Source organism: Halyomorpha halys, unplaced genomic scaffold, assembly GCF_000696795.3.
Source record: "Halyomorpha halys isolate HHAL.00 unplaced genomic scaffold, Hhal_1.1 Scaffold170.1, whole genome shotgun sequence".
NCBI classification, from domain to species: Eukaryota; Metazoa; Arthropoda; class Insecta; order Hemiptera; family Pentatomidae; genus Halyomorpha; species Halyomorpha halys.
Genome location: NW_027107231.1, coordinates 202,485 through 217,836, shown reverse-complemented (window position 1 = coordinate 217,836; position 15,352 = coordinate 202,485). Strand labels below are relative to the sequence as shown.

At 31.2% G+C, this 15,352-nt stretch overlaps 1 protein-coding gene across 5 annotated transcripts in view; it reads left to right on the top strand.

The window, feature by feature from the left end:
* The window catches only part of vri (vrille), a 254,374-nt gene extending 239,028 nt beyond the window's left edge, over nucleotides 1-15,346 (top strand). For all 5 annotated transcript variants that reach the window (XM_024359974.2, XM_014417867.3, XM_024359972.2 and 2 more), the window contains one exon: nucleotides 13,981-15,346. In XM_024359974.2, coding sequence (XP_024215742.1) covers nucleotides 13,997-15,280 — 1,284 coding nt within the window. In that variant the 5' untranslated portion in view covers nucleotides 13,981-13,996 and the 3' untranslated portion in view covers nucleotides 15,281-15,346. The remainder of the gene's footprint in view (nucleotides 1-13,980) is intronic.
* Nucleotides 15,347-15,352: the final 6 nt, after the last annotated feature.

The following is a 15,352-nucleotide window of genomic DNA, read 5'->3' as shown; positions in this document are numbered from 1 at the left end:
TGTTAAAGTTATGATCCTAAGCGTAAACCATTGAATTTTTCCCGTATCAAATCCTCAATTTTCCTTATTACGCCGCAAATAAAACTATTTATAACGACATGACTAATAGTGGAACATGGATTTGCTCACCTCCATTGCGTCTTGAACGGTTAACTATATCTTCAATATAATAAATGTGTACTTTATAGTGACATATATTTTTAATTATATTTATAACAACATATAGAAGTACATTAGTCCAAAATTTTGAGTTTTGTATATTAACTTAATACATGGAGCATAAGATGCAATGGTGGATCCAAGGGGAAGATGTTGAGAAGCACCTCATCTAAAAAAGAAAAAAAAAAGTTAAAACTATCCAGCATGTTTTTATCATTAAAAAGAAGAATTTTTTAATAGTTATAAATAGTTATTATATGTTTTGAACCAGCCCTAAATGTAGACACGAAAGAAATCAGAAGGAATTTCTAGACAGTTTTAAAAAGATTTTTTTTTTTCGCCACTCCAATACAATTTTTGGATCCGACCTGTTAAATATTACAACTATGACTTGTAAACTAGATACCATATCGTAAGATTCAGACAGAATGAAATTCATAGTTCAGAATACCAGGATACATTTAGATGGAACTGTGGAATATACATTTTTTTTTGTTTATTCTTGTTTTTGATATCCTTTTTATTTATTTTAATAGGTTTAATGTGGCTAATAATTTTAATTATTCACGATGCGTCTACTTTTGATAAAGGTGCTATAAAATCTGAGTGATTAGAATAACTCAATCAATTGGAATGCAGTGATATCAGTAAATTTAAATCTCTTTAAAATTGCATTATATTGCACCTCAGATAAGCATCAACAGAATATATGGTTCTTTTCTTTTTTACTTTCATACATATATTAAGAAATTAAAATACTGTGATATTTTTATTACAATAATATTATTTAATTTTTTTTTAATAAGAAGTCACCTTTTCATTAAATTCAAGTCAAAAATCAACTAAATTTATTTTTTATATTTATTCTGAACACGTAAACGTATAGGACTGATCATCCATCTTCAGAAACAAAAAAACAAAAAATTATAAACAAGCCTTTCTTGGTTATATAAAAATTATTGCCTAGATTTGGGTACTTTTTAAATTTTTTTATAGTTAACCACTCCTAAACGTTAACGGGTTATGAAGATGTAGATAAAATATAAAATGATATAAGAAAAAGAAGTTAATGTTTGTCTAGAACTAAATATAATATTCATAATATTAAACAAATACTCAGCACTCTTAAATTTTACAAATTTAAAAAAACACCATTATCTTAATTTAAAGAACGGAATAATTTGGTGATCATTTATCTATGTACATATATTTTTTTAATATCTTGGTTTCGCGACCTTACACAATGCAATCTACCATTGTATAGCTGACAATGAACTTATCCTTCTGTGGTTTTCAAACCATCCCATTCAAGTTCAGCAATATTTGTTTATGGTTTCGGTTAAATTTATAGTAATCAAGTTGCAATAGTCCATAAAGTTGTAAAACTAAATAAAAGACAATATACAGGAAGGGGGTGTATTACGATCGTGAACGTACGCGTTTTAAGATAGCTGAAGTCCAAACAACCAAATCTCGCGAAAAGGAGTTTGTGTGTATTTGTATGTGAGCCGCGTAGCTCAGTGGTTCCCAAACTGGGTGACGCGGCACCCTGGGGTGCTTCACACCTATGCTAGTGGTGCCGCAAAAGAATGCCAATTTTTGAAAATAGTACAAAAAATAAATAAAATTAAAGTATATTACTTATGGTAAAGGAAGTATTATCAAAATTACTCAAAACAACGTTAAAAGTAATAATGAATAGATATCTGAGAGATGTAATAATATGTAATATATATAATAATAATAGAAGGGAATAAGTTTAGTAGTAATAATGTAAATACAATATATTATGCAATAATAATATTGTATAATAAATTATAACGCATAAATAAATATTTTTTTGTTTATTTATGTTGTTTTTGCTGACTGTACCCCCCGACCATCTTCTCCAATCAGTAATCTACAGTCAACTATCTACACCTCATTATAATAAATTATAGTGACAGTAATATAATATTGCAATGGTATAATTTAATTAATTATTAGTAGTTAAACGATTAACCTGAAAACCTCACACAAGACTGAAAAGACAGTAAACTGCACGTCGATTTCGACTATTACAGCACTTACTAGACAAACAGTCTAAACTTCCAACACATTACAAGACTGATCTACATGACAATAATAAGGCCAATCTGAACATATGGAGTTGAGCTTTGGGGCTCCACTAAATCATCGAATTCCTCTCGTATTCAATCCTTAGAATCCAAACTCCTGCGAATCGCTTGATAGAAGCAATGTTGATAGAAAAATGTTAGACTGATCTTTGGTTTGAAATGGGTTCAGAAGATGCCATCTTGTTTACAATACTACAATGGCAGTTGTTGACAAAAATCCTATTCTAACTTATCAAATCGTTTTTGTCCTTTGTTCGTTACACTATACCACGACGACCATCTTAATTATCGTCTGTCAAAAACCTACTTTGTAATTAAACATGAAATTTAATATACCATATACGTATTATATCTTGTTAAAGTTTTTAATCTAAATACTGACAGATTGCTATAGTTCTATAAATTTTTTTAGCTTTATCTTGTCCGATTCATGACTAAGATCTAATGTGTGATTTTAATGAACCTTACAATTTGAATGAATCTTTGAGGAATACTTATATACAAAAATAAATACATAGATGTACAAAATAAATAAATAGTGATATCAGCCTTGATACTTAAATTTTAAAAAGTTTTGATTAGTGATTAATCAACCTTAACCAATAACTGGATGTAAAGGCCATGTATATAAATTTAAGTGAATAATTTAAGTAATAAAAATATTAATCATTGATTTTATTCCATTCCGGTATAAATCAATTTTTTTTTGTAACTAGAGAGTTAAATTAAATATAAAACAATTAAAATTTAGGTTTCTGGAAATTCTAAATTGCATCCATGGTCAGCAACCTACTGTGCACATAATGTGAAATTATATATATCTCAATCTTGGGTGTTATATGTACGGATTAGTACACAATTAATTTGTAAAAATTTTTTTTTTTTCAATTTAAGGGGACCAAACACAATACTTTTTTACACTGGTAGGTAATTTATGTCTCATTTGACGTGGAACTTTAGAGAAGGACATAAGTTAGGGCGAATATTGAAGCATCAGTGGAAACGAGTGCGAAACACTGCAGATGAAACAGGGAGATATTAAACGGGAGCTATATTTAGTTGGCATCTAATGCGCCGCATTGCAATTGTGGCGCAGGGAACACATGCCCTTCTGCTTGGTCAGTCTTGCCAAGTGGGGTGCCTCTCCTCTGTTGGCCAACCTGCTTCATACGACACAGCACTAAAATAGATCCTAATTATCCGATCTAGTTTTAATCATCTTTTTATTTCCAGGTTTCTCTCATAGACATGAACAGAGATCTGCAATATCTCCTTGCTTAGCTTCCTTGTCTATTTATTAATTTATTCATTTTTTTTTTATGAATTATCTGGAAATTGCTGTAGGACAGTTGTATCATTTCCGTCTAAGAGAAGGGTATATTTAGAGTATTTATTCTAACTAAGTATAGAGATGAGCGTGGGTTGGGACACTGAACTGAAAGCACTATCTCCCATTCCCAGAATATCCCCTGATCCTTCTTCAAAAGTCGTCTAATCCTCAATCCGTCCGACAACATTCCATTTTGAGAATGATTGTTGTGCCCTTCCCACTCGCTTTAATTCAATCTGAATTTCGAGTTATTTGGTTCGTCTATTGCAATTACACTTCCACCAGGGACAATATAATCATTTAAATTTGAGGCTCGCATGAAATGTAAAATTAATTTATATTGTATAATAAATCCAATATATATCACTGCAAGTACGTTGGGGGTTCAGAAGGTTGTGGGTTCGATTCCCACCTGGTTCAGTCTATTTTTATTCCCCGAGATATGAATCTTGACATTCTTACTCTGAGAATGGATAGCTTCTTGAAGGAAGACCTGAGTCAAAATAAAACTATCTATCTATCAACTTGGAAACATCACCATCTTGTTTTTCCTCTTTTTCTTTTCATCTCGCAACATAACGCGTATTAAAGTAACATAGAATTAATGTGAAGATTATAACATATGTAATGTTATACAATACATATATTCATTTTACAACAGATTATAAGTAAGAAGTAGGTAAACAAATAAATATACAGGTAAAAATAAAACAATTAAAGAAGATTAAGTTATTAAAAAAATTATAAATGTGCAGTAAAATAGTCATTTAAAGCATTTTAACTTGTTTTTTTGTTTGTTTTTTTATGTAAGTAATTCTAAATTATCAATCCGTTTCACAATTGTATTTTTAGTATTTTCCTATCTTGTTTTTCTAAATTGCTTCGTAAATATATTTCGAATCTTTATATATTTTTAACTTAATATTATTCACAATATATATATACTTATGTAAAAGAAATAATATTGATTTAGATACTCTTCCATTGATATAATTTATGCTATGATTGTTATTTCTAACAATTATTTCATATAATGATGGGTGAGTACTTAATGAATTTCTAAAATGTTTTGTTTAAATATAAATTAGTTAAAGATTGGGTTATTAGAGAATAGTGTTGGACATTAGATGAGAACAGCAGTTTAGTTTCGGGCAAAGGAAGGGAACAATACTTACTATGCACTTTTGTCATGAGGGCTATGACCGCTGGTTTATTGGCAACTCCTTCATAAATTATCTTTATCTTATATTTTTTAAAAAATTATAGAAGACTAAGAATATATTTTAGTTTTCATTAAGGAATAGTTTGGGACATTAGAATCGAGTGAAGGATTCTGGAGGTGTGATTAAGGGGTACATCGTTTACTGTATCATTTGAACTCAGCCCCGTTTTGTCTTATTAATCCTAACTATGCATAAAAAACTAAATGTAATATTATGGGATTTACTGTTGTATTTTAATACATTTATCCCCTATAATACATTAATTAAAAAATTACTTTACATTTATTGTCATTCATGTACAATTTAATATACTTTTTTGATGTTACTTCCGTATATTGGTCAAGTGTGATGTAACTATTTATGTTTCCATGTGACAGCACGTTTAATTGAGGTGTTGATTACTCTATTGAAGCAACGGTGGCAATACAACCTAATAAATTACGTTTAATAAAGGAAGAACATCGGATTCTACATCAACGACCCCTACTCCTACTTTGTTTCTTATTAAACAAAATAGAAGACTTCATTTGAGAAATTGGTTAATTGTTAATAGTTAAAAATAAAATTGAAATATGAGTGCTCTATATTCTTCCCATTCAAGATCCTAACGCCTTACAAGTTTACGATTTACGATCTTATTGCACTGAAGAAAGAATAACATGAATCAGGACAGTATGACGAGAATACGTCTTATAATATAATTCAGATAATAGAAAAAAATGGGGCGAGTGTACAAACACGAAAAATTTATTTGAAAATGGACAGGAGTCCGAAACGTCAGCATATTTATTATAAAAGGATGGTTAAAGTTTTAAGGGTGGTTTATTTTAACAGAAATTATTATATATAAAAATTATAACCCTTAGAAAACGGATAATTTGGATGGATGTTTGATTTAATTTTTTTTAAGTCCTATATTCAGCGTTGCTTTTAAAACAGTAATTCTAAAATAACGTAAACATTTTTTTTTATTGATTTACTGGCAGATTTAACAGCTCTGTCTTATTTTTCCCTTTATCATGTTTAATTAGTGATTAAACATAATGTAAACTAATGTTTACATTATTGATTAATTACGAGTAAAATCGTAAGCTATCACTGTCTTTGAATGATATTAAGAAACATAGCAATTTGAATAAAACTTTAAGGAATACTCATATACACACATACATACGTACGGATATGTAATAAATATATATTCAGATCAATCTGATGCATAAATTTAAAAAAAATTGTATTAATGATTTAACTATTTTGAATAGATAAAAATTCTACCATTATTTGATAAGTAACCAATAATTGCATGAGCTGGCCATGTATTTAAATAAATGTGCGTAAATGGAAGCTGTATATTATAGAGCACAGCTTCCATGATACCAACGTAATTTTTAAGTATGGTACGTTGGTATGCACGGCTATTCCACATGGTTTTCACTTTTGCAATTCCTGCTGAATTTTTATACGTTTTAAATGGTAAAAAATTCCACTTAGATCCTTGTAATAAATTACTTGGGAAAAATTAATCAGATCTATGTATCTATATCCTTTATATCAGAGCTGCTTTTAAAATATTTGAAATTAAAAAAAAAAACGACAAAAATATTTTTAATAAACGGTTTAACACAACAGGGCGATATCAAATAAACTGCCGAAGGGAAATATTTTATCAGTATCTCAATACTGACAGCAGCGACGTGATTTGGTTGCGTTGATATACTTTATGAGATTTGAAGAGTTACGCAAGTGTGTGTTGCACACATGTTGTCAACACCATTTACGGGATTTTCTTATTTATCATTGAGTAATATAATCAACAATGGGCCCTAGATGTATTTAGAGAAGAGCATTCATAATTCTTAGAAAACATTATAATATTTTATTTTCGAAATTCTCACTTTATAATTCTATTTTGTGTAATTGATTCACCAAACGTCGTGCGAAAATTTATTTGTTGATAAGTTTTTCTCATATTTTAAGCCAATACTTTGAAAAGTATTTTCATCTAATGTTTATTTATTACGAATTTTGGAAGTATCGAAAAATAAATAGTTTTGTCCAACATTTTCAACTCGATTGAAATTTTCGATTTTTTTATCACAGTTGTTTCGAACAGTTATAATCCTCTCATTATATTGAGGTTTACACCATCGAGTATACAATGTTACTTGAAATTCGAATGAGTTTATAGATTTCTATTTTAAAATATTGTTCCTTGATAGGAGTGAAGATGTGTTGGTCTGTCAAACTATCTAGCTCGTTATGTTCAAATTTTGTTAATTAAAGTTTGATAGTGTTTCAAAATAATATTGTTTTGGGACAAATGTTTGAAAATAGTCAATTTATCATCAACTTGTATTCGAGTGACACGACCACACTGACGAAGTATGATAGAGGCGTGGTTTCGTTCTCATCACATGGGGTTTGTGAGGTAGCGTTTCTCAATTCGACTTTTCATTTATCACTATTGTAGTAGTATGTGATATAATTATAATTGTTTAGTGTTTTGTCGGGTAGAAACTTATGTCACAGAACCCCAAGTTGTCAAGTCTTAGAAACTATTTTGGAAATCTGATGTATGATGATGGTGCATCGTTGATGAAGGGTTGGAACAAAGTGACAGCCGAATGGTGGTGCACAAGAGACCTTCTCAAGCGAGGAGGCTCCATCAATTTAGAAGGCAGTGAACTTGTGCCCCCACCTGGGCTACGCCGTGCGATTCGGCCCAGGTTCAATATCCCCTCCAGCGTCTTGGACCGCCCACTGGCGATTGTCTTTACCGCAATCCTGTCTGTCCATGTAGATTTTATCCATATTTTATTAATGTCATCATCGGCCTGTTGTCCTTTCGTATATTCGGTTCTTTCAATTGCTATATCTAAGAAATATTCAATATTCTTCCACTAGTGGAGAAAAAAAGAAGTACTGAGGCTCGGGGTGAAATCTAGGATGGGGCTTCTTCGTCCAGACTCGTCTTTAAAAAGGCCTCGGGCATCTTAAGACATGCGGGCCCTCCAGGCTAGAGGTGGATACCTTCAAACTACCTTCTGAACAACTTTGGGTTTTAAAAAACCCTCAAGTTAAAATCATTAATTTATTTAATATTTGAAATGCAACAAATAATTTTTACAAATCAGTATTTACAAATGGTACTTATCTTAATTTTTTGTTAACGAAATTATGAATTATTTCTTCAATACCTAGCCTCTTTAGTTTATTATTTTCTACCAACATCTGTTATAAACTTCTCAATGTTCGTTGAAGCAATTGTATTTCAAAGTTCATTATTGATTCGTTTTAATTTATCGACCACAAGAGTCAGGGGGCCCAATGAGTCGCGGGGTCCATAGTGTATAGATGGCAGAGTTGAGGAAAAATCAATTGAAGTTACAATGACAATTCCTTTCCAAATACTGTAATTTTGAAAGTAGGAAATGAAAATTTCGTTTTGTAATTTCAACTTCTTTATGAACTTTATTTTATAGTAATAGACCGAAATTTCAAGTTAAACTGAAGTTATCACAGTTACGTTTTACTGTAATTAGTAATTGCAATTACTTTTTACCCAACACTGTAACATAAAACTCTCTTCGTCATATTAGAAGATAGGAGACATTAAGAAGTATAACAATCAATTCAATTCTTTTGTTCGCTTCCCTTAAGTGAGAAATATTTCAAGCATCTGATTATCAATAAATAAATAAAGAAATGAAAAAATTTCTGAAATTTTTCCATTAATCATTCTGGTATAATTCACCAAATAATCAATTAATTGATAATAATATAGTGCTGAAAAAGTGATCATTTCCCAATGATATTCGTAGAGGAACAGAATAAGCTAACACCGGCGTCATAGGAAACAAACAGCATTTCCGAACATAGGAAAACTCAAACTTTCCTTTCCGAGCTCACCCCTCAAAATAAAATCCACTATTTATATTTATTTTAATGTGGAAAATACATAAAAACTATTAAAGTAAATAAATTTAATATTTAAATGAATCATTGCCTCAAAGGATTTTTTAAAAAACTGTTTGCAGATTCTTAACTTAATGACAGTTCAGTAACCAGTTCGACAGCAAGGAAGACATTTCAAGGGTTTTATTCTGGATTCAATCTTTCAGCTCGATTAACTCAAAATAATAATTAGCTGAATTAATTGTTTTGTAAAGTACAAAGAAGTACAACTCCACTTAACGCCCGAGATAATTATTTAAATAACAATATGTCTGTTTGAAAATCTCTAATTGTTTTTTATTCTTCACCATCTAATCATAACTTAGTGATTGTTGTTTTCGAAATTTTGCATTTTCAGATACATTAAAAAAAATCGAACCTGAAAAATTTGTGAAATTGTCCCCTTTCCACTATCCTATTCTAGTTTATGTTTATATAAAAATATTTATGGTTCTTGTTTCTTATTTTCTGTATTGTCCTCCTCTTAAAATGTATTTCTGTAAACGTTAGCTTCTTTTATTGATCAGGTTTAAAATGTACGTAATACATTGACATAGTAAGCTTCAATGGACAGCGATTTCCAAACTTTTTTCACCATCGTACCCTTCTAGAGCTAAAAACATTTCACGGCATCCTTGTCAAGCTAAAAAAAAAATCACGGCTCAATTTTTTTTACATCAGTTGAGTATGTAGGAAAAACATAATGTATAGTGAGTGCTATTTTAATTTTTTTTTTCTAAACCTTCGAATTCCTCTCTTATCCAAAATACTTCGTAAAATCCTCAATTCTTCTTACTTTGCTAAATAAAATCATACATAAAGACCTTAATGTTCCATATGTAACCGATCTAGCCCGAACCAGATATCATTCCTTCCATTATAAACTCCCTATCAACCCAAACCCCCTAGTTTCTCACCTCGACAATACTTCGAGGTGCCTGAAAAGAAGATGGCCTCGAGACCTTCTAATGTAAAAACGTTAGTATAGTGCTACCAATGGGTAGTTTTTCTACAGGCCTGTATCACTCCATTATAAACTTACAGCACATTTACTAAATTTATTAGTATGTATAGTTGTAAATCTCAATAAAGACACATACAAAAAAACATTTTGTAATATTTTGAGAAAGTGGCATTCCCTTTTGACACTCTGGCATACCCTTGGATACCACTGGTGAACTCCTAGTTTTGTGGCATTGTCTTATTAAGCTGAAAACAATGGATACGTAACTAACTCCCAATAAAGGATGCTGATACAGTGTTTTGTAGCGTTATGGGAATAGATAAAGATAAGGTGGTTAGGTTAGGAGCGTACAGCGTATAGTTGGAGAGCGGTAGGGTAAGTAGGGATCGAGGTCCTGGCCCGTTTCTCTAGTCAGCGGGCCGACTTTCTACTTCCTCATCGTTCCCCCTTTGACACACAAACCATTCCCTCCAACTTTTTCCTTTCATGGCTGAGTCGATCGATTGCCGTTCAATTCAGTTTCTAACTGGTCTTTTATCAATATTTAGCACTCAATCTCACAAATAACATTAGACCATGAACTAGATAATTCGTCTTTTACTAAACGAATTAACTTGAGGGCTACAATAATATGCTATTGAATATTACATTTTTTCAGGATTATATACTTTCTCCGCGAAATACGCTTATTTTACAAGATCAATTAAAACACATACACCACGGATTCAGGCACTAGGAGGGATGTATATTCTTTATTTTGCTTGTGTCTAAGGGCTCAAATTTTGTATTTTTTCAATCAGCCCAATTACAGAGAATGAAACGTAGATGGACATCTACAATAAGGAAGAATAAACGGCAATTTTTTAAATCGATATAAATCCCTTAAAGGGGTGATAAGAAATACAAGATGACTGCAATGGACAACTTTTCATAACGTCGATAATGATTAAATAAATTAGTTAGGGTTTTCCTTGAAAAATATATATATATGTGTGTGTGTGTGTGTTTTACTACGCTATGGGGTTTACTACACACACAGCATACTTATAATTACTAAACCAATATCTATTTGAAACATAATACATAGACAATAGTATAATTTATTTAAAATACATGTCAGTAATATTCGATTTATTTTTCTTTTATTGTTTTTGTTCCTTTCCTTTTATTTATTATCCTTCACTTTTACTTCATTGTTATTTACTCCCTTAAACCAATACAATTTTTTTTTCCTTTAACAAGTATAATATAAAATTACAATCAACAACATAAATAGTAAAAAATTTAAATATAGTAACAATATATAAATACACTTAAAACTCTAAAAATACGACTCAGCAAATATTTACAACGATATAAATTCGTACACACGAGAAAATAAAAATGAAATTAATCTTAAATATATATAAAATGGGATTAATCCAAATACATTTCTCGGGGTCACCACGAAATAAATATTGGCTGAACCAGGTGGGAACCGAACCCACAACGTTCTGGATCAGGCAGGAACTCACGCCCCAACGTGTTTGCCCATCATATTTTCTCCATTTTATTTTTAATTTAAACATCTATTGTATTTATTTTTTCAAATAAAACTTACTATAATGCTAATTTTCCTGGATGCTAAATACCCTCTTAAAAGGGTTGTTATTCTTCAAGGGGGCTGTAAGTCTTGAGCGTGGAGTGTCCAATTATGATTCCTGCCTAATAACTAGAATTTTCCCCCTTAATCTTAATTTTAATTGATTTAATTATCGTTCACGACGTTGTGCCGTATATAGTTAATTTTTCTTTTCACCATTAATTGATCGATAAGTTACCCTTGGCTCTGACATAAAGTTGATTTTTGGATTCATTCCTCAAGACTCCATACTTACTCCATAATTTCCCTCTTTTGATTTTTTGAGGTTAGTAGAGTGTTTGTTTATTTGATTATGCAATATTCATTTTCGACTCAATATAATTTTTTTCACTTTCATGGACATTTTCACTTCCAATATCTGTGAAATGCAGTTCAAGGAATATTCTGTACAATATAACTGAATATTGTTGATACAGCGAGGAAGGGAATTAATGCGTTAAACGAAATCCTTCCTAACTCTCTTCTGACCCCCTTCTTGCATGTAGGCTGATCCGTTAACGACCTCGTCTCAAAGAGGGCAAAATTAGCATTCAGATGCTATTTTATTTCATTGTATCTGCCATTATGGTCTGGTAACTTTGCATCTGTCCGATTCTAAAAGGGTAGCTGACGAACTTCACGAAATACCTATATGTATCTATAACCTTTCCGTGTCTGACTGTATATCGGCACTGATTTTATTTTCTGTACATTGAAACTGATTTTTTCTACCTTCAATTTAGCCTATATTGGTACAAAATACAATTTAAAATTTATAATTAATTTGGTTGAGCAACATATTTCATAAATTACAAGTTTCGTAGTTTGCTACTTATAATTAATACTATATGTAAATGACCAAAAAAAAAAAAAAAATGAAAATTTATAAAATAAAGTAAGATTTTTTGTATTTAAGTTTAGAAAAATAAAATAGTTATTTTTAATTAATCGGTTTTCTCGATTTTTTTGCGGTTAAAAGAAGAAAATAATAGATTTATTTTGAAGCTTACACAATAAATTAAGGTTCTTTAACTTTTACTTTTACTGATGATTTGTGATATAAAATGGCGAAATTTGAAAAATGGTGTTACACAAAATGTTAAGAAATGGTCTTTTTCAATATTCTTAGGCCAATTTTTCGAAACAGGGGTGTCGAAGATAATTTGATTGCAAAGGTTGTACCTGGGAATACTCATTTTCTACACTTCGCTAAATTGTTCAACTAACCTAACAATTGCCAATTGAAATCACATTATTGAATTTAAAAAAAAAAGGAAACTTACTCAAAATAAGTTAGGAACTATGGCGTTGCAAAAACTAGTTTCTCGTATGAACCTCAACCGTTAAAACGCTGTCACATGAAGACAGAACTTTATTAGGACAATTTTATTTATTTGTAATAATATTACTAAGACGAATACAGTGAGTAAATCAGAGTTACAAAAGTGAAGTTGTGAAAAAAAACTACCTAGCACTCTAATGAGAGTTATAATGTTAAATGATCCTAAGATCATCGTCTTTTCGGATGCCTAGGATTATCGGGAACTGCTGAGAAGGTTAAAAACCGACTTTAAGTGGGTGTAGAACTTAATCTAAAACGATACATATCCATTTCATGCCAAATAAGAAACATATGGGACTTTGAGTATAATTTTATTTGTAACATAATTAGGAATATATAAGATTTTATGAAGGATTTTAAATCATGAGAAAATGTAAGTGTTTTCCGGGGCCTCTTAGGTCAACTCTGCTTGTCCAAATAGTTCTGATTACACTCATATAAATGAACCTTCTGTAATGAATTAGAAGTGAAGAACGTCTGTCTAATAAATACAGTATTCTGAAAAAAGAGCACTTTTTTGTCGTTTCAATTTTGAACGAGGATTCGAGGTAGAATACTTACAGCAGATTTATGATGAGGAGCAAAAGTGATTTGATAGAATTCGTTGGTATTTGTTGTGGTTTTCAAGTTTTAACTTCATTTTTAAAGGTTTTTGTTGTGTATTTGAAGAGTTTGTTATGCAATAACTGAGTCATTATTCACATATGTGGTGATGAAAGTGTTAAGATTGATTGGAATATTATTTGTATAAACTGAAGAGATGATGGGATCTAGGATGTTTCTACACCAGTGAACTGAGTAAAGAGGGATAAAAAAAAAAGAATAAATAAAACAATATAGTTTACCATTTAAATATTTTTCTAATATATACGATAATAAAAAGTAATGTATCAGACTAAATAATCATTATAACGAAATATTTTTACTATAATTTTTTATGAGTAACTTTTTCTAGATCTAGAGAAAATATTCAAAAGATCTTTTGGCCAGAAGACTTTAGAATTAAGTATTTGCTTTAGTTTTTTGCCAATTCAAATAATATTTTGTATCGATATCTAGAACATTATATCAGAACTTTTATCATTATTATTCCTCATATCATTACAATTGTTGGAAAATGTATATTATCTTCCTCATGTTTTCTTGTTGAATTTATTCAACTCTTCCCACAACCCATTCCATACCATTGTTCACAAACATTAATAGATATTTAAAATATTTATTTTGTGAGAAAAACTTTTATATTAATCTCTTTGCTTGTTTGTTTCAGGTCTCACTTTTCCCAGATGATGGTGGCAGAGTTCGTAGAACGTCAAAATAGTTCCCCAGCAAATGGGGAAACTCCTCTTCATGCCTCAAGCACACCAACCAATAACAATAACAGTGCTGTAGCAAATAATGGAAACATTAATTGTACTCCAACTTCTGGATATTTTGTCATTGAACCGAATATGGATCTTGGTGCAATACCTCGAGAGGGAGATATGACTTCAAGTCCAGAGACAACTAACATGGGTGAAAATTATCCTCCTGGATTTGATGTTAGCAGTCATTTACAGAGAAAAGATTTGTTTTCTCAGAGGAAACAAAGGGAATTCATACCGGATAACAAGAAAGATGAAAGTTATTGGGATCGAAGGAGGAGAAACAATGAAGCTGCAAAGAGATCTCGAGAAAAACGCCGCTACAATGACATGATCCTTGAACAAAGAGTGGTGGAATTAAGTAAAGAAAATCATTTCTTAAAAGCCCAGTTAGCAGCAATAAAAGAAAAATATGGTATCAGTGGTGAAGCAGTTGTGAATGTTGAGCAAGTGATGGCAACATTACCCACAAATGATCAAGTATTAAGTATTACTAAGAGGGCCAAGTTGAGTACTAATGCCTTGACTCCCCCAATAATGTACCCACCAAGTTCTGTTCCGATACCTACACCTGTTATACATCGAACAGCAAACACAGGACCATCCCCACCTATAGTACCTATTCATCAGGTGTATACTGAAACAGACACTTTTCAAGAAAATGACAGGTACCCGTTCCCATTCACTCCAGTCTTACCACCACTAAATCCTCCTGTTTTAGAAGCTGCTGGAAACAGTGTGCTAAATTTAAGCAGAAGCCGTCCTAATGAATCACCTATCTCTTATGAAATTCCGCTTGCATCTGGGAGTGGGGAGGTCCCTCTAACTTCCAATAACAATAGCCTCCCTCATAAACTACGGCATAAAAGTCACCTTGGTGACAAGGATGTTGCAGCTACTGCATTACTGTCTCTCCACAACATCAAACAGGAGCCACCATCTCGTGCAAGTCCTCCATGGGATGGAGAAGGAAGTAGTGATGAGAGGGATTCTGGAATTTCACTTGGGGCTGAGTGGATTATGCCAGCACATAATATAACAAATGAGCAGCATGCTGCTCCTACATCTCCTATAACTCATGACATAATTGAAAATGAAGATGATGATTCCCATTTAAAATCTGAAGTTGCTCGGCTAGCATCTGAAGTAGCAAGCCTGAAGAGTATGCTCTCTCGAAAGAAAACTCACAACTTGACTATTAATTAAAATAATGTGTATAATATATCAGATGGTTGAGTTTAAAACTCTACACTAATTGAAATTGTACAGTATTTATAT